The sequence below is a fragment of the Chelmon rostratus genome, chromosome 1 (assembly GCF_017976325.1).
Source record: "Chelmon rostratus isolate fCheRos1 chromosome 1, fCheRos1.pri, whole genome shotgun sequence".
Taxonomy (NCBI): domain Eukaryota; kingdom Metazoa; phylum Chordata; class Actinopteri; order Chaetodontiformes; family Chaetodontidae; genus Chelmon; species Chelmon rostratus.
Genome location: NC_055658.1, coordinates 32,544,596 through 32,565,798, shown reverse-complemented (window position 1 = coordinate 32,565,798; position 21,203 = coordinate 32,544,596). Strand labels below are relative to the sequence as shown.

Here is a 21,203-nt window from a genome sequence, read left to right as displayed (position 1 = left end):
TTACAGCGATGATACTCTGAACTGTGACTGGAAACCAGAACACAAGGACGCTTGATTTTTTATTGTTTATTTATTCAGTTTTCCTTTCTGTAAATTTTTTCATTAATAAGACTGTTGACCTAAAAGTGCCCAATTGTTCAAATCTTGCCTCTTGGCATCTCTTTGAGCTGGGACCCACCTGTGCTCTCACCTGTCCTGGCTCTGGTGTTGTGTGCTTTGTTTTGTTTGTGAGTTTGGACAGCAGGTCAGTGCAGGTCAGTCAACTTCAGTGGTTCATGTGATAGCAGACCCCTTTTGTTAAGTGCTGCAGACTCGCAGCAGACCTCCACTCACCTTCACTGCACCTGAGCTCTGGTCGGTCTCCAGTCAAACAGCTTGTCACAAGACAAACTGAGGAGGAATCTGACTGTAACCTAGTCTAACCTCATAGATTTCATCTGTCCAGCTGCAACACTTCGAACAGTCAGTCAGATCAGTTTGTTCTTAGTGATTTGGACGTTTCACCACTAAATCACTGCCCGTATGCACAGATGATCTCGAAATGATCATCCTCAGTAGCGCCAGGTTGAGTCTTCACTGAAACTGGCATTTTGTCATGAAATGGTTGCCAAAAAACATTTATTTTGAAAGGTGACACCGGATGTTCGTGTATATATCAGCATTAGCTTCACAGGTCGGGTCGCGGAGCAGCGAGAACCGGGTTTTCCTCATTTAAAGGACTCTCGTAGTCCTGGACGCGTCTGCTTCGAGCCTCATCAGTACTCTTCGCCGCAGTTGCGTTGCGGTCACACGGTCATGGCCTCCATAATTTGCCGGGTCCAGTACCTGGAGGACTCGGATCCGTTTATCTGTACAAACTTTCCCGAACCTCGGAGACCTCCGACGGTGAGCCTGGAGGAGAGCCTGCCGCTCAGCGAGCAGATCGCCGGGATACACAAGCTGCTGGAGGCGCCTCTGAAGGTGGGTCCCTGCCGGACAGGTCCTCACATCACGACTTTAAATCTGTTTGTTCAAAACGTTCAGAACAAAACCCGCTGAAGTTAAGACGAGGTGAAGGTAAAGGTGAGACATCAACCTCCCCTCATGGTGCCAAACTCCGTTTAAAACCAGGCGGATTTCACGTGTCCATGCTGATTTGACCCAGTAAAGACTGATTCAAGTCTTAAAAATAGTGACTTTGCAAACCTTTGATACATCTTTTCGTTCAACGTTTACCTGTGTTACAGGTGAGCAGCCAACACCTGCTCAGGTTGAATGAAGTGATCCCTCGTGCACTTTGCAGAAAGTCTGTTCCACATTAAAAATTCTGACTTTTTATATGGAGTCTGGTACCATTTTTTTCAACCTGGTTTTTGCAGACATGAGGACTCTTTGTGGGTCGCTGAAGTCCGCTCAGGGATCACTGAAGCCTTGAAGGTGATTTCAGTCCACTATGCCTGGATGACATCAGTAAACATGAACATATGTATGTGTATGATAATATGTTGTGATTTGTGGTGTCTTTTCTTTGGACACTAAGCAGACCCTCAGATGGTCTGCGAGGTCTGGATGCTTCATAACGCAGCAGCTGATCACTCACTGCTTTATTTACCATCAGAAGAATCTTAAAGTCACTTCATGTGACCCCCGTCCTGGTCTCAGGAGGACTGCTCCACTCTTTTCCAGAGACCTGTTCAGTCTTTACAGAAGTGAAGCCTGCTGATGAGTGAAAGTGTCACTTTGTCTGGATGGTGATGCAGCAGCTCAGTGCTGCGTTCACTGACCGACTGTCAGCCACACAGCAGCATGGAGTCTACGTCTGTCTGTCTGTCTGTCTGTCTGTGTCTCAGTCTGTCTGTCTGTCTGTCAGCTGCTGGACGCTTGTAATGAAATGTGCTTCAGACGTTCATGTTCCCCTCAGGATGAACTGCGAGAACTTTGCTGGTGATTGATTGGCTAATCATTGCAGCTGTAATTCCCATCAGCCTCAGCTGTGCTTTGTGTTTACTCAACAAATGTTAGCATGCTAACAGGCTAAACTAAAACGGTGAACAAGGTAAACATTATACTTGCAATCTTAGCACGGTGATGTTAGCATTTAGCTCAAAGCTCCTGTGTCCAGCTTCACAGAGCTGCTAGCATGACTCTAGGAAGCTAACGTTGAGTACTGCACAGCTGCAGTACGAACAAGACAAGAACACGACAATCCATGGTTAAAGCAGCAGTAATCAATATTTACTGAACATTGACAGACGCAGTTAGAGACCAGCTGGTGAGCATAGAGCAGCATTTAGCAGCTAAAGAGCTAAAGATATTTCCCTCAGGAGCTGGAGGAGACCAAAACCAGAGCTAAAAGAGAGAGAACACTGTTCTGATGTTCATCAGGCGACACAAACACGACTCCACATGAATCATCATGTTGTTCTGGAGCTCTGGAGGAACGCAGCTGCTTCCTGCACATCAAAATACTTCATCAAATAGGAGTTAAAATGTGAGTGTGCTGAGGAGGAGGAGGAGGAGGAGGAGGAGGAGGAGGAGGATCCCCTCTGCAGGCCAGTTTCCTGTAGGACGGCTGACTAATGATGTGTCTGTCTTTGTCCTGTCGTGAAGGGAGTGCAGTTTTCCAAACAGGAAGTGAATGCAGCTTTGTGCTTCACAGGCTAACTCAGCGTGAAGTCACACCACAGCTCCAAGTCATCTGTCAGCTCTCACTGAGGCTGAAGTGCACCACTCCAGATAAAGTCTCACCACTTTGTTAAAGGACGAGCTCACGACTCGGCAGTCTGAACCCGCTCGCCGTTTTGAGACCGCGGTGCGAGTTAACAAAAATCCACCCCGGCCCGCCGCGAGGTGTTCGGAGCCCCTCTGGAATCTCCAGGATCAGATAAAGGCCAGAGAGCGCGGTCTCACTAGATTACATTCCTCTACTGCCCCCTTAATTGTTCCCATCATGCCCTGGGGCTCGAACAGGAGGCCGAGATCCAGGGGGGTGATATGCCCGATTAAGAGACTTGAAGCATTGTTTTGTATGAATTTCCCCGCCTCCTCCTTCGATGTGGGCTGAGTGGAGTGGTGGTGGAGGAAGAGGGTGGGACCTGTAAACAGGAGATAAGCTGGATGGATGGATGGACGGATGTAATACCAACAGCGGCGCGTTGATAAGAACTGAACGGCCTTTTCCTCTCGCACATGTGAAGGCGGCGGCTGCAGCCTGATGACGGGTTTTATTTCATACACTTATTATCACCTTGTCCAATGCTTGGTCCATTATCCAGTATGGAGCTCTGTTTAGCCTAGCTTAGCACAAAGAGTGGAGGCAGGGGGGAACTGCTAGCCCGGCAATGGAAGCAACTGATGCTAAAGCAGCTAGCAAGCTTCTGTTACGTTTTGTGTCTTGTGTAAAAATGTTTCTGACGGGTCAAAGCTGAGTTGGTTTTGATGCTCGTACGTTTGTCCCTGGAGACACTGACGCTTTGACAGATTTGATTATTAGTCACAGATGTGAAGACTTCTTCCACCTCTGGATTCAGACACAGTTCAGTTGTCAGTCTCTGAACGCAGAAGCTGAGGAAGAAGCTCGTCGGTGAACTCTGACGTTGGTTTAAAGCGTGGAGGCTGTCGTGTGCTCGTTCTTTCACCTCGAGCCTCACAGTTCAGCGGGGGTGCAGATACGCTCACATGAGTCTCAGCTACCGACTGTCAGTGAACTGCCGGCTGTGTGGAAGAATGTGGCTCAGCCGGTCCGGAGACTCCGCAGCGTTCAGCAGCTCACTGCCAACATCTGACCGGGTTGATTCCAGCTTCATACCTGACTGTGACTCACGGGCCACGGCTCCAACAGGCCAGGCTATAAATATACAGAGAGCAGTCCAGCCTGCATCCTGCAGGGACTGAATCTGAGCCGGCTTGACGCTGCGCCCCGTGTTCGATCAGACGACAAAACAAAAGGCTGAACAGTGAAAGTGAAATGTTCGGTGTGCAGGTGTGTTTACCGGCCGAAAGGAAAGAAACGCTGGTCTTCCAAACTGCTGCACAGATTTCACGCAGGAAGTTCATGACACATCGCAAAGAGTCAATAACATGGAGTTATTGATTAATAACCATCACAGCTGATCAGAGCAGGTGACAGACCGCCTGCAGGACAAACAGCGCGATTACAAATCAGAAGACTCGATCATAAAGATGAAGAGACAGAACGTCCGCACGCCGTGTGTGGATGTGAACGCACCACCGGACCAGTTATTGATTCCTGTTTGTACGTCAGACTGATTGATCGGCCCTCGGTACAGACAAAAAGCTAATTCTTTATCACACACGTACATCATGATACAGTGAAGTTAAGCCTTTTCATACATGAAGTAAACTGATGGGAATCAAACACCCGGAGCAACAGTGGACTAATACAGCCAGATATGTTCAAAGGAAAGTTAGTCGATTGATCGATCGGTCGATTGACGGTCAATTAAATACTTTCTCTTTGGGTTTCAGACTGTTAGTCAGACAAACTGTGATGGAAGATCACCTTGCTCTTGACAATTAATTGAGAAATACCATGAGATTAATCAATAATGACGATATTTTACAGACCCTTTTCCGGTTGAAGCACGTCTCCACCAAACTTCTCTAACTGATCTGTGACATCATCATCATGATGGCGGTGAATCTTTAACGCGAGTGTGCGTTCAATGACCTCCAGTAAACTGAACGTCTTAGTCTTTCATGTTAAAGCTGTCAGAGTGTGTCGCTGCGGCCTCCTGACTCCGATCAGTCAGCGAACGCAACTCCAGTCTGTTAGTGAAGAGGCGATCGGGGGGGTCGAAGTATTAACACCATCTAGGTAGAAGTTCTAGAAGGTCGAGTCACACAGTAAACTGGGAAACATTGCATGGGGTGTCCAGGTTCACAGTGCAGACCCTCAATCTCAATGTCAGTACTCGTATCTTTCTTTTTCTTGTCTTCATCCCCCTGTCTTCAAACAGCTAAACATATCCTGGTTCTGCTGCAGTTCTCTGGGGAGGATCAGAACTTGCTGCTCTTTGCTGCTCCGGCCTCAGACTCGGTAGTCGATGGAATATCCAGACAGGATCACAGAGATTCCTGTTAGATTCAGACAAACCAGATCCTCAGAGAAGAGGCCTGGCAGAGTCCTCGTACTCAGTCTGGAGCACAGTTGAGGTGTTGGACTCACCTGTGTGGACGACGTCCTGTGAGTCCACACGGTGACACTGTGGGTGCGTTTGATCAGCGTACCTGGAACACCTTCTGAACAGAACAAGGATCAGATGTCATGGAGTTTCCTGTGGGATGATTTGTGTCCTGCAGGGACATCAGAGGTGGTTTATGTGAGTCAGTCTCAGGTGATGCATTGAATCAGCTGATTCTCATGAACCCATGCTGATGTATACTAACACTGAGTCTTCCTGATCTTGCTGCTGAAGGTGGATTTCGGTGCCGCCTGCACCTCTGACCGAGGTCACATGGACAAAGTGTGGCGTTCAGGTGACTCCCAGTCTTCGGTTAAAGAGGACTGGAGTCCTCGAGTGACCTCACATGCTGACCTGGTTTGTGTTCGGTTAAACATCCTCTAAACAAACTGACCTCATCAGTCCAACAGGTTCTACAGCTTCACAACAGCAGCTGCTGCAGCTGATCCAAGATCAGTTTACTCTGAGTCAGACTGTCAGCTGATCTGCCTGTTTGTCTCTGTCTCTCTCTGTCTGTCTCTCACAGTTGGAGGAGTGCACCCTTCAGTTGTCTCCTAATGGAAACTATCTGGACCTGGACTCGTCTCTGGCTGAGCAGAGGGACGAGCTGGAGAGCTTCTATGAAGACGTGACGTAAGAACTCTTTTACTTCCTCTGTCTCGCCATCATGGCGGCCCAGTGATGCTGTGAATCCTCAAACGTATGTTTGATGGACACATCAAATTATTTACAATATCAACAACATGAAACTCAGGATGGCAACCAATGAGGTCACCTGTGTGTTGCCACGGGAGACTTACCTGCAGATAAACAGCTTTACCTGAAGTTAGCTTCGTTTTTACAGTGGAACTACTGCTGGTTGGTCCAGTCTAACACACACACACACACACACACACACACACACACACACACACACACACGTTGTTAAAAAGACTAAAAAAATCTCAAAATTGTTCCTTTTTTTAGCTTTGAACAAACACAAACTCTCATTTCTCCCCTTAGTTTCTCTCTCTCTCTGTCTGTCTGTCTGTCTCTCTGTCTCTGTCTCTCTCTCTCTCTGTCCCTCTCTGTCTGTTCTCTCTCTCTCTGTCTCTCTCTCTTTGTCTCCCTCTCTCTCTCTCTGTCTGTCTCTGTCTGTTCTCTCTCTCTCTCTCTCTCTTTGTCTCTCTCTCTTCCTCTCTCCGTCTCTTTGTCTCTCTGTCTCTGTCTCTCTGTCTCTCTGTCTCTCTGTGTCTCTCTCTCTTCCTCTCTCCGTCTCTCTGTCTCTCTGTCTCTCTCTCATTCTTTCCATTCCTCCATGCTGTCGTTCTTTCCATCTTCTAATCCCAGCAGCAGGCCGCAGTCTGCTTGCGTAGGTTTATATGGAAACTGTTCTGGGATCAGGTCGGGTAGCTTCGGTCCTCTGTACCTGCTGTCCATCAGACAGAAGACAACGTGTCAACATGCTGAGGAAGACGTGTTCAGGAAGCGTCAGTCAGACTGAGTCTGAGACCGTCTAGCAGGGACACTGAGACATCAGCCTGTCCGTGTTGGACCTGTGGACGTGTCTCCAGACACGCTGCTGAGCGAGCTGCTGTTAACGAAGAGCGTGAGACGCTCGTCTCGTTAAGACGCTCGTCTCGTTAAGACGCTCAGAGCTGCTCATTAACACGTCGTCATGGACGGAATGAGCAGCAACATTCAGAGGCTGTGCATCCTGTTCAGTGATCAAGGTCTTTGATTGGTTTGATCTTCATCATCATCACCACCTCTTCTGCTCTGTTCTTCTCCTGTCTGTCTCTCTGTGTCTTTCTGTCTGTCTCTCTGTGTCTTTCTGTCTGTCTCTTTCCACAGGAAAGGGAAGAAGCCCATTGTGATCCTGAGGACTCAGCTCACCGTTCGTGTTCACTCCATCTTGGGTAATTACCTTCCATCCATCCGTCCTCTCCTCCTCTTCCTCCGTCCCTCCATCTTCTCCTCCTCTGCCTCCTCTTCTTCTGTCCCTCTGTCCTCTCCTCCTCTGCCTCCTCTTCCTCCATCCCTTGGTCCTCTCCTCCTCTTCCTCCATCCATCCATCCTCTCCTCCTCTTCCTCCATCCCTCTGTCCTCTCCTCCTCTTCCTCCATCCTCTCCTCCTCTTCCTCCGTCCCTCTGTCCTCTCCTCTTCTTCCTCCGTCTCTCCGTCCTCTCCTCCTCTTCCTCCGTCCCTCGGTCCTCTGCCTCCTCTTCCTCCGTCCCTCGGTCCTCAGCCCTCAGCAGTGATGAGTCAGGGGAAACTTCCACCACAGTGACGTGTTGCTCAGCTGGGAGGATTTCTTCTCTCTGCTCTTCAGTGTTCCTAACGTTCCTGCCTCATCTGATAAAACTGAGTTTTATGGAGGTGGTGTGAAGCGGTTCACCTGGGTTTGGTTGTTCTTCTGAGTCTGGTGCTCCTCAGCTTGTTTGGCGTGTGGCATGTGACCTCTCGTCACAGCCAATCAAATCATAACGAGCTGAAGTTCTGATCTCAGCCACAGACTTTATCGTTCTTCTCATTCCTGTGTGTCTTTGTGGCCACAGTGGGCTTCCATAGAACAGTTTGTCCCGTCTGGACCTGCTGCAGCCTCATGACGAAGACTGGACCTCTGTGGTTACCCAGATGAGGAGGAGGAGGATGAAGAGTCACTCTCAGGAATGATGAGGAAGTGGGTTTGCTGCTGTTTTGAGTCGTGGGACAGTGTTTGTCGTCGGTGGTTTGATGAATGTAGCTGCAGTTCAGAGCGAGGTTCAGTATGGTCGTCTTTATTTATCTTGTTATTGAAGTCATGTTGTGTTCAGCTGACTGTGGATCAGTTCTCAGTGAAGAAACGTGTTCAGCTGCAGTCATGTTAATAAAGTCATGAATTATACTGAGTGACATTCTGCCTCCTGATCCTCCTGCAGGCTTTTTGTCTCTTCCTGATTGTCCACATTGTACATTTTCTTCTTTCTGTTGTTTTCCCTGTTTGTCCGACTCAGCTAATTAGCTGCTCGAAACACCGTGAAGCATCGTGACTTTGGGCCTTGTGAATAAAGTTGACTTGAGTTTTGGATGCAGCTGTAAACCTGCTGCTCCTTGTTGATGATTGGCTCCTGGACCATGTGACCACTGCGTGAAGCGCTTCGTCCAGGTGACGTTCCGTGTCAGCACCGGTGTTAAAATGGTGCAGGCTGATCTGTGGTCAGCCCTCTGCAGCCTGGCCACACTGTCAGAACGGACAGACCTCAGGTCAGCTCTTACCTCTCTTCTGGGCCGCGGCCTGTGTTAGTGTTGCTCTCCTCCTCTGAGGCTTCACTCAACTGTTTCTGTTCACATCAGCTGACTGTTTCCTGGTTGCTGTTCTGATCCCAGCAGACCAAACCTCCAGTCTGGTTTCAGGGTTTTTATTTTCAGCCTCTGCCTTTTTTAACCTTATCTGAGCCGGTTCCTGTTGTGTTCCTGTTCACAGCGGCCGGGCTCACTGAAAGCCTGACAGGCTTCAGTTATTCATGAGTTCTGCTCTCTTGAAGGATTTTAAAACAATGCCACAAAGCTTTCTGGAAGGGTGTGAAACAGGGAGGAGGTTTCAGTCCCTGCGGTGGACACTGTGGATCCCCTGAGATCCTTAAAGTTAATGGGGCTCAACTGAATCTGATGACGTCATGTAGTTGTTGAAATGTTGAATTATTTTAAGGACATTATCATGAAAAATGTCTTGTAACGGTGTCATTTCCAGCAGTTTTTGAGGTGATATGCGATCTGATTGGTCTGAAGTTTATCATAGCTTATTAGCTGTGTGTCACCACATGCTTTTGTTGAAGCTGGTCCAGAGACCTGGTTCACACACAGACCGCAGACTGGAGGACGTCATGCTAATACGGCTTTTAACAAACTGTGGAGCAGCTAAGCTAAGCTAAGCTAAGCGGCTAACACCGTGAGAGCTTCAATAAGTTTTTCAGGTACAAAATAATGAACAAAATGTTCAGAAGAATAAACCGAACAGTGGAGAGGAAACAAAGAGAAGATAATGAGTTAGCATGTTAGCTGTCGCAGCAGTTGCGAGTCGTCACCTCATCACTAACATGTCGAGAATCAAACTTCTCTGACACATCCTGTTGTGACCAGGCCTCAGACCTGCTGCTCAGCTCCTCCTGTTTCCCATCATTTCCCCCGCCAACAGAACAAACATGGATCTACTCCGTTTACTGTCAGACCGAGGCTCAAGTCTGCTGACCTGACACGACGGAGGTATCGTAGTTTCACTCGGCTCATGCTTAAAATGCTTTGAACACTTGCTCAGAATCATAACTCAAATCTGAACACAGACAGGAAACACATTTTTAGGTTGAGTGTGATTTACACTTCCTGAAGATATAATTATCACCATTACCACCATGATTAAACATCCGTAAATCCACTCAGAAAGCATAAAAAATATGACTTCTAACTGCAGAACTCCCCTGAGAATCTCCATGTTTTTCAGTTTCCTTCAGTAACACAGTGATCAGTGGTTTGGCCATGACCGGAACCGCTAACAGGAGCCGCTAACAGGAGCCGCTAACAGGAGCTGCTAACAGGAGCAGGAGCTGCTAACAGGAGCCGCTAACAGGAGCAGGAGCCGCTAACAGGAGCAGGAGCCGCTAACAGGAGCTGCTAACAGGAGCTGCTAACAGGAGCAGGAGCAGCTAGCAGGAGCTGCTAACAGAAGCCGCTAACAGGAGCCGCTAACAGGAGCAGGAGCTGCTAACAGGAGCTGCTAACAGGAGCTGCTAACAGGAGCAGGAGCTGCTAACAGGAGCCGCTAACAGGAGCAGGAGCTGCTAACAGGAGCTGCTAGCAGGAGCAGGAGCCGCTAACAGGAGCCGCTAACAGGAGCCGCTAACAGGAGCCGCTAACAGGAGCTGCTAACAGCTAATTCAGCAGACAGGCTTTAGGGCATTCAATCGTTCGCAACTGGACCTCGTCAGTTTGTCTTAGAAGACGTTTCGCCTCTCATCCGAGCAGGCTTCATCAGTTTGTACGCAACCAGACTAGATAGGACAGCTCTAGTCCAATGCAATGATGTTAGGTTCACAGGCAATTCAGCAGACAGTTAATGGAGACAGTTTGACTGAAGCGGGGCTGTGTGTCAACCTTGAAAAGCCCTTTAAGTATTTTTACTGTGACTGTAGGACGTAGCTTTACACAGAACATAGAAATGAAGAGATCAGACAGGAGTTAATACAGAACAAGTTCAGACCTGCACAGAAACGCAGCTGCACTCACAAAGACTGACTGTTCAGTCAGCACCATCGAAAAGTGTTGGACTGATCATTGATCTGGTCTTGGAGCTAAACATGTAAGGTTTGCTCTCCAGGTGGCACCAGAGGAAATCTGAAGGGTTCATCCTCAGGAGAGCAGGAAGGACCCCCCCCCCCGCCACGCTGCCTGGCACAACCCTGCCCTTCCTGCTCGGGGGGTTTCCCAGCGTGCTTCCTCCTTCGGGCACTGCTGTAAACTCCTGCCTTCAGACCAGACTCTGTGCAGAGTGACAGTGAAGTTTTTTTTCTGTGGAAGAAACCACACCTGAAACACCTGTGACTGAAACCCAAACCAGCACAAAGACCCAGCATGGCTCCTTATTGTTTGAAGGTCAGGACGGGACAGAGAGGCAGCTTTCAGGACAGAAAACCTGACTGTGAGGAAACAGCTGGAGGAGCTCAGTCAGCGGTCTGCTCCCTCCTGGCTGTCGAAGCGGGGAAACGGTGCTCATGTTGTGGCTTTGGTTTAAAAAATCTGAACTTCTAACTTTGTTACTTTATTTGGAGAAACTATTCGTTAAAACCACCAGTTCTCCAAATGATAAGAAGGGTTTGTGAGAGCAGTGTTCAGTCTGCAGAAAACTACAATCATGGCTTCTTTGGTGCTTTCAGATCAGGTTGAGATGATTTGATTTTTACTGATTACGTCATCAGTGACATCATCATCCAATCAGAACATGCAGAAGGTTTTTCTCAGCTCAGATGTTTGACCTCAGAGTCTCAGTTAGCAACACTGGTACAAACAGGAAATACCACGCTAAGTTTATCTGGGTCACATCCTGCGTCTGCAGGACAAACATGAATCCTTCCCTCTGTCCCTCTGTCTGTCCCTGTGTCTCTGCCTCTGCCCGTCCCTCTGTCTGTCCCTCTGTCTGTGCCTCTCTCTGTCCCTCTGTCCGTCCCTTCATGAATCTGAAAGACTTTTCCTCAGACTCACAGTTCAGTTTAATGTTCGGTTGTGTTTGAAATGAACGTCCCGCAGTCGTCTTCACAAACGCTCGTAGCTGAGGAGCGACCGAGGAAAACTCTTTGACCTTAGCGAGGAGGCGTGGGCGACCCGTCGCTGTGATTGTCAGTTCTTAGTGACGATGGACAGTGAAATCGATGGACCTGGTCATAAGATTTAGTCTCTATTCCGACATGGTGGAATGATGAGCACTGTTTGATGAGATGAACATCTCTGTTGAATAAACTGTGAGGTGTTTTTGGAGCGTCGCACATCTTTCCCAGGCTTTAGTTGCTCCTGTCCCAACTTGTTTGAAACGTGTTGCTGCACCAGATTCAGAAGAAGAAATTCAATGAAGCTGATGAGGTCAGACATTAAATATATTCTCCTTGTGCTGTTTTCAGGTGAGTTTCTGTCAGGAAGGATCAGCAGGTGATCACATTCAGTTATTTAACGTCTTTGGAAACAGAGATAAAATTTGTCTGTAATGCAGAGTAGGACTGGACTGCATTAGATTGTACAGGTGTACCTAATAAAGTGGACACTGAGTGCGTTTAGTTCTTAGATTAGTTTAGAAATACAACCAAAACTCAACAATGTGTCTGAAGAAGAACAGACCTGCTGCAAAGTCCAATGTTTTAATATCTGACGGTCAGCGTTTGAAAGTGACTTTCCTCAGTCAGTCTGTCTGACTGGACTTGAATGCAACACGAGCCCTCCACATACACAGTCAGTAACTGCAGTCTATGTGTGGGAGTGTAGTCAGGAGAGAGGAATTTCACACACACACACACACACACACACTCACACCATCATTAACTGTTCCAGCTCTTTATAATCCTGCGGCGTTCCCTCCTCAAACCTCTCAGCTGTTGCAGTGAAACTGTGGCTGGCTGGCAGCCATCTTGGGTCAAAGTTGGATGTCAGAGAGTGTGACTCACCGCCCTCGCTGAACGGAACGCCATCGTCCAGAATAGTTCAGTGACTCACGCCGTGTTAAAAAACTGATGTTGTCAACCAGCTTCTTGCTCTGAGTGATCGCAGACCAGCTTTCTGTCTCACCCTGATGACGTCATAGTGATGTCATCAGGGTTACCTCCGCTCCAGCTTGGAGGCTACAACTGTCCAACATACAGTGTGTGTAGAAGTGGCTATTTACCGGGCACAGAGGCTCTGATGAAGGACCCTATGCATTATGGGATATGTAGGATCCAGTGTTTTTGGAGTTTGACCCATGAAGTGCAATACTTTAACAAGCCTTTATATATTAATGAGTAAATATACAACCATCAAATTAAATAGTATTTGTAGTTCAACATCATCACGACTGTGTGTCTGTAGACAACAAGAGCCAACAACCCAACACCTGGCCTCAAGTTCAAAGAGAGCTCAGCTGTGATTGGTTCACAGCTCACCTTCATTAACATACTGAACCTCTGCAGCTGCTGGATGTAAATTGGACACGTCCATCATGATCAAATGTCCCGATCCCATCCCCGAGGACACGTAACACGTAAACTTCAGTCAAAATGTCTCCATCTGCCCCACACAGCTTTTTCTGCAGCGCCACCTTCAGGACGAGCTCTCATCTGTAATCCTGATTCAGACAGCAGGTTTACAGGATGCGTCAGAAATCCAGCGTGTGTTTCACACAAACTTCCACTCATCATAATCTCTCCTGCTGACTGCAGTGAATGTCTCACCTGCTCGCTCATTGATCACAAACATTTCTGTCGATTGGTGAGAAGAGTGAAAATGACCTCGCGTTGTGAGTGTGGTGAACCAGGCTGCAGGTTTCTGCAGAAAGTCATGTCTGCAGCCTGTCCTGACACGTCCAACACCGACCTGTTCGCCTTCGCTCTGCACAGGTGTACATGCGCTTCAGCTAACGGCGTAGAAGACGTCCGGAGGTGTCTCTTTCTGTCTGAGCTGATGATCGTTCCTCCTCCCCTCTGCGCTCTGACTGGACTCAGGTTTAACCAAGCTTCTCGCTCTCTGATCCAACCTGCAGGAAGCGTCTTCCTTCTCACGTTAGCTTCAGTCTGAGCTTGCTAACGTCTTCCTCTGCTGTGACATCATCGCTGACATCACGTGGTGTCTTTGTGTGTGTGTGTGTGTGTGTGTGCAGCCTGGTGTGTATTAGTGAAGTGAACTGGTTCCAGTCTCCACAGGCAGGTCGGGTTGCTCGTTGCTGTGTCGGATTAGCGTCGTAGTTTGTGAGCTGAGGATTCAAATATAAGGAAATGTGATGACACGAGTTTCAGCAGCGTAACGACAGAACGTTTGTGATTGGCAGCAGACGCCTCCTCTGACTCTGTGGTGAAACCCTGACCTCATCTTTTTATTTTTACTTGTGTGAATCAGTGTTTCAGCTTCTGTGGTGAAACATTTGAACTTTTGGTGAAATATTTTGGGATGGAGCGTTTCCCTCCAGCAGCAGCTGTTCGAGCCGGCCGGGCAGACAGACGCTGCTTTGTCACCCTGAAGCTCTTTATGAGCTGCAGGCTGCTGAACGTCCTCACTCTGAGCTTTATTTAACTTCTCGTTAAACACAGGGACAAAGGTTAGCGCCTGCTGACCGGATCTGCGGGGATCCACCTCCTGTGCTTTCAGATTTAAGCTTCAGCTCTACAATCCGCCTCTCTATCGCTTTGATTCACGTGTCACAAAGGATTCATCTGTCATCTGGTTGGTTGTAATTTAGTTTGAAATGACAAGTCACATCTGTCCCACGTGTCCCACTGAGCAGTGATTTGTGTTAAACCTCTTCATTCCTCCTGAGACAAACACATGTTCCTTTGTCCAAACTTCTTCAACTATTCAAACTCTCTGAACTTCATGTCAAAGATCTCAAAGTGTCCAAAATCCCAAATCTGTCGGGATCCGTTTTGATCCAGTGTGTCTAAAATAATGCAGCAGACATGTTGAATATTTCCATAAAGAAACATGGAGTCTGTGGTTTGAATGTTTCACTCAGTGGAAACATGATAACAGTGTATTTATATGATGCTGTCAGACAGCCAGTGCAGACGACTGCTGAAGACAAAACAGGAAACGTGGCTGCGATGGCGTGAAAACTGAACAGCTTTTGTCAAAATGTCAAAAAAACACATGTTCAAGCTTCATAAGATTCATGCTAATTTGACCACTCGGCTGCAGTGCTGGGCCGGCTAGCTAACGTTAGCTCTGTGGAGCTAAACCCACTGCTCTGCAGTGTAAAGACGCTGCGATGCGTTCACTGTCCCCTCTGAAAATGACTGCCGTGCTGTCTCAACACCAGCTGTTCCACGATTACTTTACCTAAACAACTTGTAGTTTAAAATTGACAACAAGATGATTTAAATCAGGAACCGTCTGGCCAAAGAATAAATGACGGCCATGATGTTTGATGTCATGTTCTGTGCTGCAGATACGCTTAAATCAGATCCAAATAATCCAGATCAAATCAGACTTTCCCACATTTTTCTGACACAAAGACAAACCCACTGACTTATTATTTCACTCCAGTAACATTGTTGAATTCAATTGAAAAAAATCCCCCAAAAAGTCTAAAAAATCTCCTTTGTGATAACCTCTGCACACACTGAAGGCTTCATACAACATGTTTCACACCTGTAAACAAACACTGAAGGCTTCATAAAACGTGTTTCACACCTGTAAACACACTGAAGGCTTCATACGTGTTTCACACCTATAAACACACACTGAAGGCTTAAACACACACTGAAGGCTTCATATGTGTTTCACACCTGTAAACACACACTGAAGGCTTCATACAACGTGTTTCACACCTGGAAACACACACTGAAGGCTTCATACGTGTTTCACACCTGGAAACACACACTGAAGGCTTCATACAACGTGTTTCACACCTGGAAACACACACTGAAGGCTTCATACGTGTTTCACACCTGTAAACACACAATGAAGGCTTCATATAGGTGTCAGATCCAGTACTGCCAATGTGGATTGATCCTGGTTGTGGATCAGTGGACCAGCTCTTTAGGGTTGATTTAATTAATGTCTTCCTAGATGAAGGTGTTATGACTGTGGAGCAGGCGAGCAGCTGATCATCTCTGGACTCTGGACTCTAGAAGGACTCTGGACTGGTATCTAGCAATGAGATAATGAGAGCCAGCAGCTCCTCTCTGGTTATCAGGCTTACAGGATTTCTTCTGCTGACACATGAATTTCCATGAGAACTAAATCAAAGGCTGAGACTCAGTTTCCTGTTTAGTCCCCAGTAAACAACCTGAGAGTCCAGAAAACACAACTCATTGCAACTCTGCAGTATTTATACAGCTGTTTCTGCACGCTGGACTCACTGAATAAGAGACAGGCAGTGAGAGCGCTGCTGCTGCTCCTGAGCAGAGGTCGTTCATGTTGCCGTTGTTACCTGTCATCAGGTGCTGCTTCAGGTGTTTTCTTTCTTTCACACACTAATAAACGTTGAATCATTAGTGCATTGATTTAATGCTGAGTACATGCTCGTGGCCTTGTGGGAGCACAGACACTGCAGAGGAGTTTCTGAGTCACCTCTGATTGGTCCACCTTGTTATACAGTGATTTACATTTACTTACTGTAGTTCACCTGTGTATAGACCGCTCCATCTCCCGGCTGTGGCTCAGGAGGTAGAGCGGCCATCCAATTTATCAGAATGTTATGATTTAACCCCCGACCTCAGAAGTCTACATGTCGAAGTATCCTGCCAGGATGCAATTGTTGGAGTGAGCTGATTACCCCGGCCAGTTGAGCACTGACATCCCATAATTCCAGAGGGCAGAGTGGCTTGTGTTGCTGTTGGTTTGAGTCAACAGGATGTGATTTGCACTTCATGTTGCCCTGACAACGGACTCCCATGACTTCCGGTGATTCCTGACTGTGTGTCTCATTATTTGTGTTTCAGATCCTCATTTTTTCTAACGAGCTGTTTAAAGATGTCCTCATTTCTTCTTCTTTGTCTCTGCAGTCCGATTGGACAGCAGTAACAAGGTCTGTCCCACAACGAGCTCTTTAAAGCGCTAATCACAGGGCCTGTTGGTGTTAGCAGTGTTAACAGGGTTAGCTGTGTCAGCAGGGTGAGCTGTGTTAGCTGTGTCAGCTGGGTTAGCGGTGTTAGCTGTGTTACAGGGTTAGCTGTGTTAGCAGGGTGAGCTGTGTTACAGGATTAGCTGTGTCAGCAGGGTTAGCTGGGTTAGCTGTGTTGGCAGGGTTAGCTGTGTCAGCAGGGTTACCTGTGTTAGCAGGGTAAGCTGTGTCAGCAGGGTTAGCTGTGTCAGCAGGGCTACCTGTGTTCGCTGTGTTACAGGGTTAGCTGGGTTAGCTGTGTTACCAGGGTTAGCTGTGTCAGCAGGGTTAGCTGGTTTAGCTGTGTCAGCATGGTTAGCTGTGTTAGCAGGGTTAGCTGTGTCAGCAGGGTTAGCTGTGCTAGCTGTGTCAGCTGGGTTAGCTGTGTTAGCAGAGTTAGCAGGGTGAGCTGTGTTAGCTGGGTTAGCTGTGTTAGCAGAGTTAGCTGTGTCAGCAGGGTTAGCTGTGTCAGCAGGGTGAGCTGTGTTAGCTGTAGTAGCAGGGTTAGCTGTGTCAGCAGGGTTAGCTGGTTTAGCTGTGTCAGCATGGTTAGCTGTGTTAGCAGGGTTAGCTGTGTCAGCAGCGTTAGCTGTGCTAGCTGTGTCAGCTGTGTTAGCTGTGTCAGCAGGGTTAGCTGTGTTAGCTGTGTCAGCAGGGTGAGCTCTGTCAGCAGGGTTAGCTGGGTTAGCTGTGTTAGCAGGGTTAGCTGTGTCAGCAGGGTGAGCTGTGTTTGCTGTAGTAGCAGGGTGAGCTGTATTAGCAGGGTGAGCTGTGTCAGCAGGGTGAGCTGTGTTAGCAGGGTGAGCTGTGTTAGCAGGGTTAGCTGGGTTAGCTGGGTTAGCTGTGTTAGCAGGGTTAGCTGTGTCAGCAGGGTGAGCTGTGTTAGCAGGGTGAGCTCTGTCAGCAGGGTTAGCTGGGTTAGCTGTGTTAGCAGGGTCAGCTGTGTCAGCAGCATGAGCTGTGTTAGCAGGGTGAGCTGTGTTAGCTGTGTTAGCAGGGTGAGCTCTGTCAGCAGGGTTAGCAGGGTGAGCTGTGTCAGCAGGGTTAGCTGTGTTAGCAGGGTGAGCTGTGTTAGCAGGGTTAGCTGTGTCAGCAGGGTGAGTTGTGTTAGCTTTGTTAGCAGGGTGAGCTCTGTCAGCAGGGTTAGCTGGGTTAGCTGTGTTAGCAGGGTTAGCTGTGTCAGCAGGGTGAGCTGTGTTAGCAGGGTGAGCTCTGTCAGCAGGGTTAGCTGGGTTAGCTGTTTTAGCAGGGTTAGCTGTGTCAGCAGCGTGAGCTGTGTTAGCAGGGTGAGCTGTGTTAGCTGTGTTAGCAGGGTGAGCTCTGTATGCAGGGTTAGCTGGGTTAGCTGTGTTAGCAGGGTTAGCTGTGTCAGCAGGGTGAGCTGTGTTTGCTGTAGTAGCAGGGTGAGCTGTAGTAGCAGGGTTAGCTGTCAGCAGGGTTAGCTGTTTAGCAGGGTTAGCTGTCAGCAGGGTTAGCTGTTTTAGCAGGGTGAGCTGTGTTAGCTGTGTTAGCAGGGTTAGCTGTCAGCAGGGTTAGCTGTTTAGCAGGGTTAGCTGTCAGCAGGGCTAGCTGTTTTAGCAGGGTTAGCTGTGTCAGCAGGGTGAGCTGTGTTAGCTGTGTTAGCAGGGTTAGCTGTGTTAGCAGGCCCGTGGACTGCTCATGTTGTTTGTGTGTGTTTTCTCAGTGTAGTTTTAGTTCTTCTGGTCTCCCTGGTTCAGGTCTCTCCTCTGATCTATGAACTCATCTAAACTGCACAATTTCAAATCGCTCATCATTTCCTCTGAAACACAAAATGAGTCAGGGGTCCTGAGAAACAAACAGGAAATAGTTTCATTACCCCAAAAGAAGCCTCTCCTTGTTTGGAGACTTCCTCTTCAGGCTCCGTTCAGCTCCAGCAGGCTGTGGCAACATTTAATACTTTCAGTTACTCACTGCCAGATTCTGTGTTTTTATGATGTTAATGATCCTGCTGTGACCACTAAGTCAGTGAAGAAGACTCCTCTCTGTTGATCTGCATCTCTAACAGATGGTCGGGCACAGACAGCACAGACGTGCAGGCGGCAGCGTTACAGTTGAATGCTGAACATCGATTGGCTACAGCTGATGCCACCTTCCACCGACACATTTTAACGTACAGAAGTGACACCTGGCAGCGGCTGAAAATGAATCCACGGTTATTGTAAAGTGACTTCCTGTGTTTCTTCTTCTTGTGTGTTTCAGAGAAGCTGTATAACTCTCAGGGTCCGGAGCTCAGGCGGTCTCTCTTCTCTCTCAAACAGCTGTTCCAGGTAGAACATGAAACTGAACCACACTCTGACGTCTCTGCCTTTCTGTGACACACGGAGAACTCAAACAGTCTGTGATTCATCACATTCATCCTCTACTGACGACGAAAACAACACTGAACAGACCATAATCCAATCCATAATCCAGACAGTAAGAACTGATCCCGTGTGGCGTTCATAGTCCGACAGACCTCTGTCTTTTGTCTGCAGGATGATAAAGACCTGGTTCCAGAGTTCGTGGCCTCTGAAGGTTTGACCTGTTTCATTAAAGTTGGCGCTGAAGCCGACCACAACTACCAGAACTACATCCTGAGAGGTGAGACTCCACTAACGACCACACTAACGAGAGGTTGGAGTGTTCACAAGTATTAACCAGACAACTGCTGCTGGAGCTTAGTTACTCATGAACCCAGAACCAGTTTGTCAGCATGGAAGCCTGACACAGCCTGTGGTTTAGTGCTGATGATATCACCTGTCCAGGTGAGCCACACGGGAGCATTGTGGGTGGCGGTGTTTACCCTGCGCTCAGCTAATTAGAAAAATAGAAATGATGATTATCCACGTTTTGTTTAGGAGGAAAATGAATGCACCAATATGATCTCAGATTGATTTTTCATACTGATCGTCACGGTAACCGTCCAGCCTGAGTCAGCTGGAACACCTGAACGCCACCTGCTGGCAGAGCAGGCGGGAAAGAGAAACGTCTTCAGTGTGCTGAGAAAAGGGTCAAACTTTCAGCTTCTGTCACTCACAGTGGAATATTTCAAACGCTCCTCACAGCCGTCACATTTTCTTCGTGACGGTCTGATGAGATGAGGGACGCATACAAACACGGTTTCACTTCAACAAGGCCGAGCAGTCCCACAGTCCTGAGAGCAGAGCCCGGATCAGTGAGCGACGGGGTCTCTGAAGCAGCAGCAGCTCAGTCTGATGGAAACTCGGCTTCAGCTTCACACATCCAACAAACCCACAGAGAGCTGAGTCAGCGCTGCATCCCAGACTCTGCTGGAGCCGTCTGTGGAAACCTGGAGACTAACACTGAGCTGTCTGTCTGTCTGCCCCTGTCTGTCTGTCCCTGTCTCTGTCCCTGTTGCTCTCTCTGTCTCTTTCTCTGTCTGTCTCTCTCTCTGTCTGTCTGTCTGTCCCTGTCTCTGTCCCTGTCTCTGTGTCTGCCCCTGTCTCTCTGTCTCTGTCTGTCTGCCTCTGTCTGTCTGTCTGCCCCTGTCTATCTGTCCCTGTCTCTGTCTCTCTGTCTGTCTGTCTGTCTGTCTCTGTCTCTGTCTCTCTCTCTGTCTGTCTGTCTGCCCCGTCTATCTGTCCCTGTCTCTTTGTCTCTCTCTGTCTCTCTCTCTGTCTGTCTATCTCTGTGTCTCTCTCTCTGTCTCTCTCTCTGTCTCTCACTCTGTCTGTCTCTCTCTCTTGGTCTCTCTGTCTGTCTCTCTTTCTTTGTCTCTCTTTCTGTCTGTCTATCTCTGTCTCTCTCTCTGTCTGTCTCTCTCTCTCTGTCTGTCTGTCTGTCTCTCTCACTGTCTCTCGCTCTCTCTGTCTGTCTGTCTGTCTGTCTCTCTCTGTCTGTCTCTCTGTCTCTCTCTGTCTGTCTCCTCAGCTCTCAGTCAGATCATGCTGTTTGTGGACGGTATGAACGGGGTGATAAACCACAATGAGACGGTTCAGTGGCTCTACACGCTGACAGGAAGTCTGGTAAGTCCTCCGAACACTCAACAAGCTGAATTAAACTAATTCATTCACTTTTTAAAAAAACACAAAATTTTAGCAAGAACTTGCAAGAATTTAAGTGTTTTATTTTAATTCAATTAATCCATCACCCAATTTTATGATGCTCCTCCTGGTTGGAAGGAAAACCTGCAGCCACACGGCCCCTCATGGAATAGGTTTGGACACGCCTGCTTTAGAACATTGTTCTGAAAGTGATTCACATTCCTGCCACCAGTTTTATGTTATTGACATCCTGTTCTAAACCCACTATAATCCAGTTTTGGAGGACATGGAGTCTGAGCGCTGTGATAAGATAAAGTTTTAAAGTTGAGTCAGTGACAGAAGAGGTTGAACCGTCAGAGCAGAGCTGTGGTGCCACCTGGTGGACAGATACTGAACACCTCTGTCTGTCTCAGTCTCGTCTGGTGGTCAAGACATCTCTGAAGCTGCTCATCGTCTTTGTTGAATATTCAGAGTCCAACAGTCCTCTGCTCATCAACGCTGTCAACACAGTGGATGGAAAAAGAGGTACACACACACACACTATAAATTTTCTCAATCTGTGGATTATTTTCTGGATTAATCAAAGATCATGTCTATAAATTGCGAAGGCCGTGCTTCGGATCTTTGCAAACTAAGAACTGCACCTGATCTACTCGCTGCTCTGTTTCATCACAACCAAAACCATTTGTCAGAAAATGCTGAAAATGTACGTCTGTTTCATCATT

At 47.9% G+C, this 21,203-nt stretch overlaps 1 protein-coding gene across 1 annotated transcript in view; it reads left to right on the top strand.

Annotated features, from left to right (window-relative positions):
• The first annotated feature begins 699 nt into the window (after positions 1-699).
• The window catches only part of fhod1 (formin homology 2 domain containing 1), a 38,175-nt gene continuing 17,671 nt past the window's right edge, over positions 700-21,203 (top strand). Inside the window, 7 exon segments of the mRNA XM_041948582.1 lie at positions 700-960; positions 5,710-5,816; positions 7,017-7,081; positions 18,695-18,762; positions 18,970-19,075; positions 20,366-20,460; positions 20,892-21,003. Of these exon segments, the coding sequence (XP_041804516.1) occupies positions 796-960; positions 5,710-5,816; positions 7,017-7,081; positions 18,695-18,762; positions 18,970-19,075; positions 20,366-20,460; positions 20,892-21,003 (718 nt within the window). The 5' untranslated portion in view covers positions 700-795.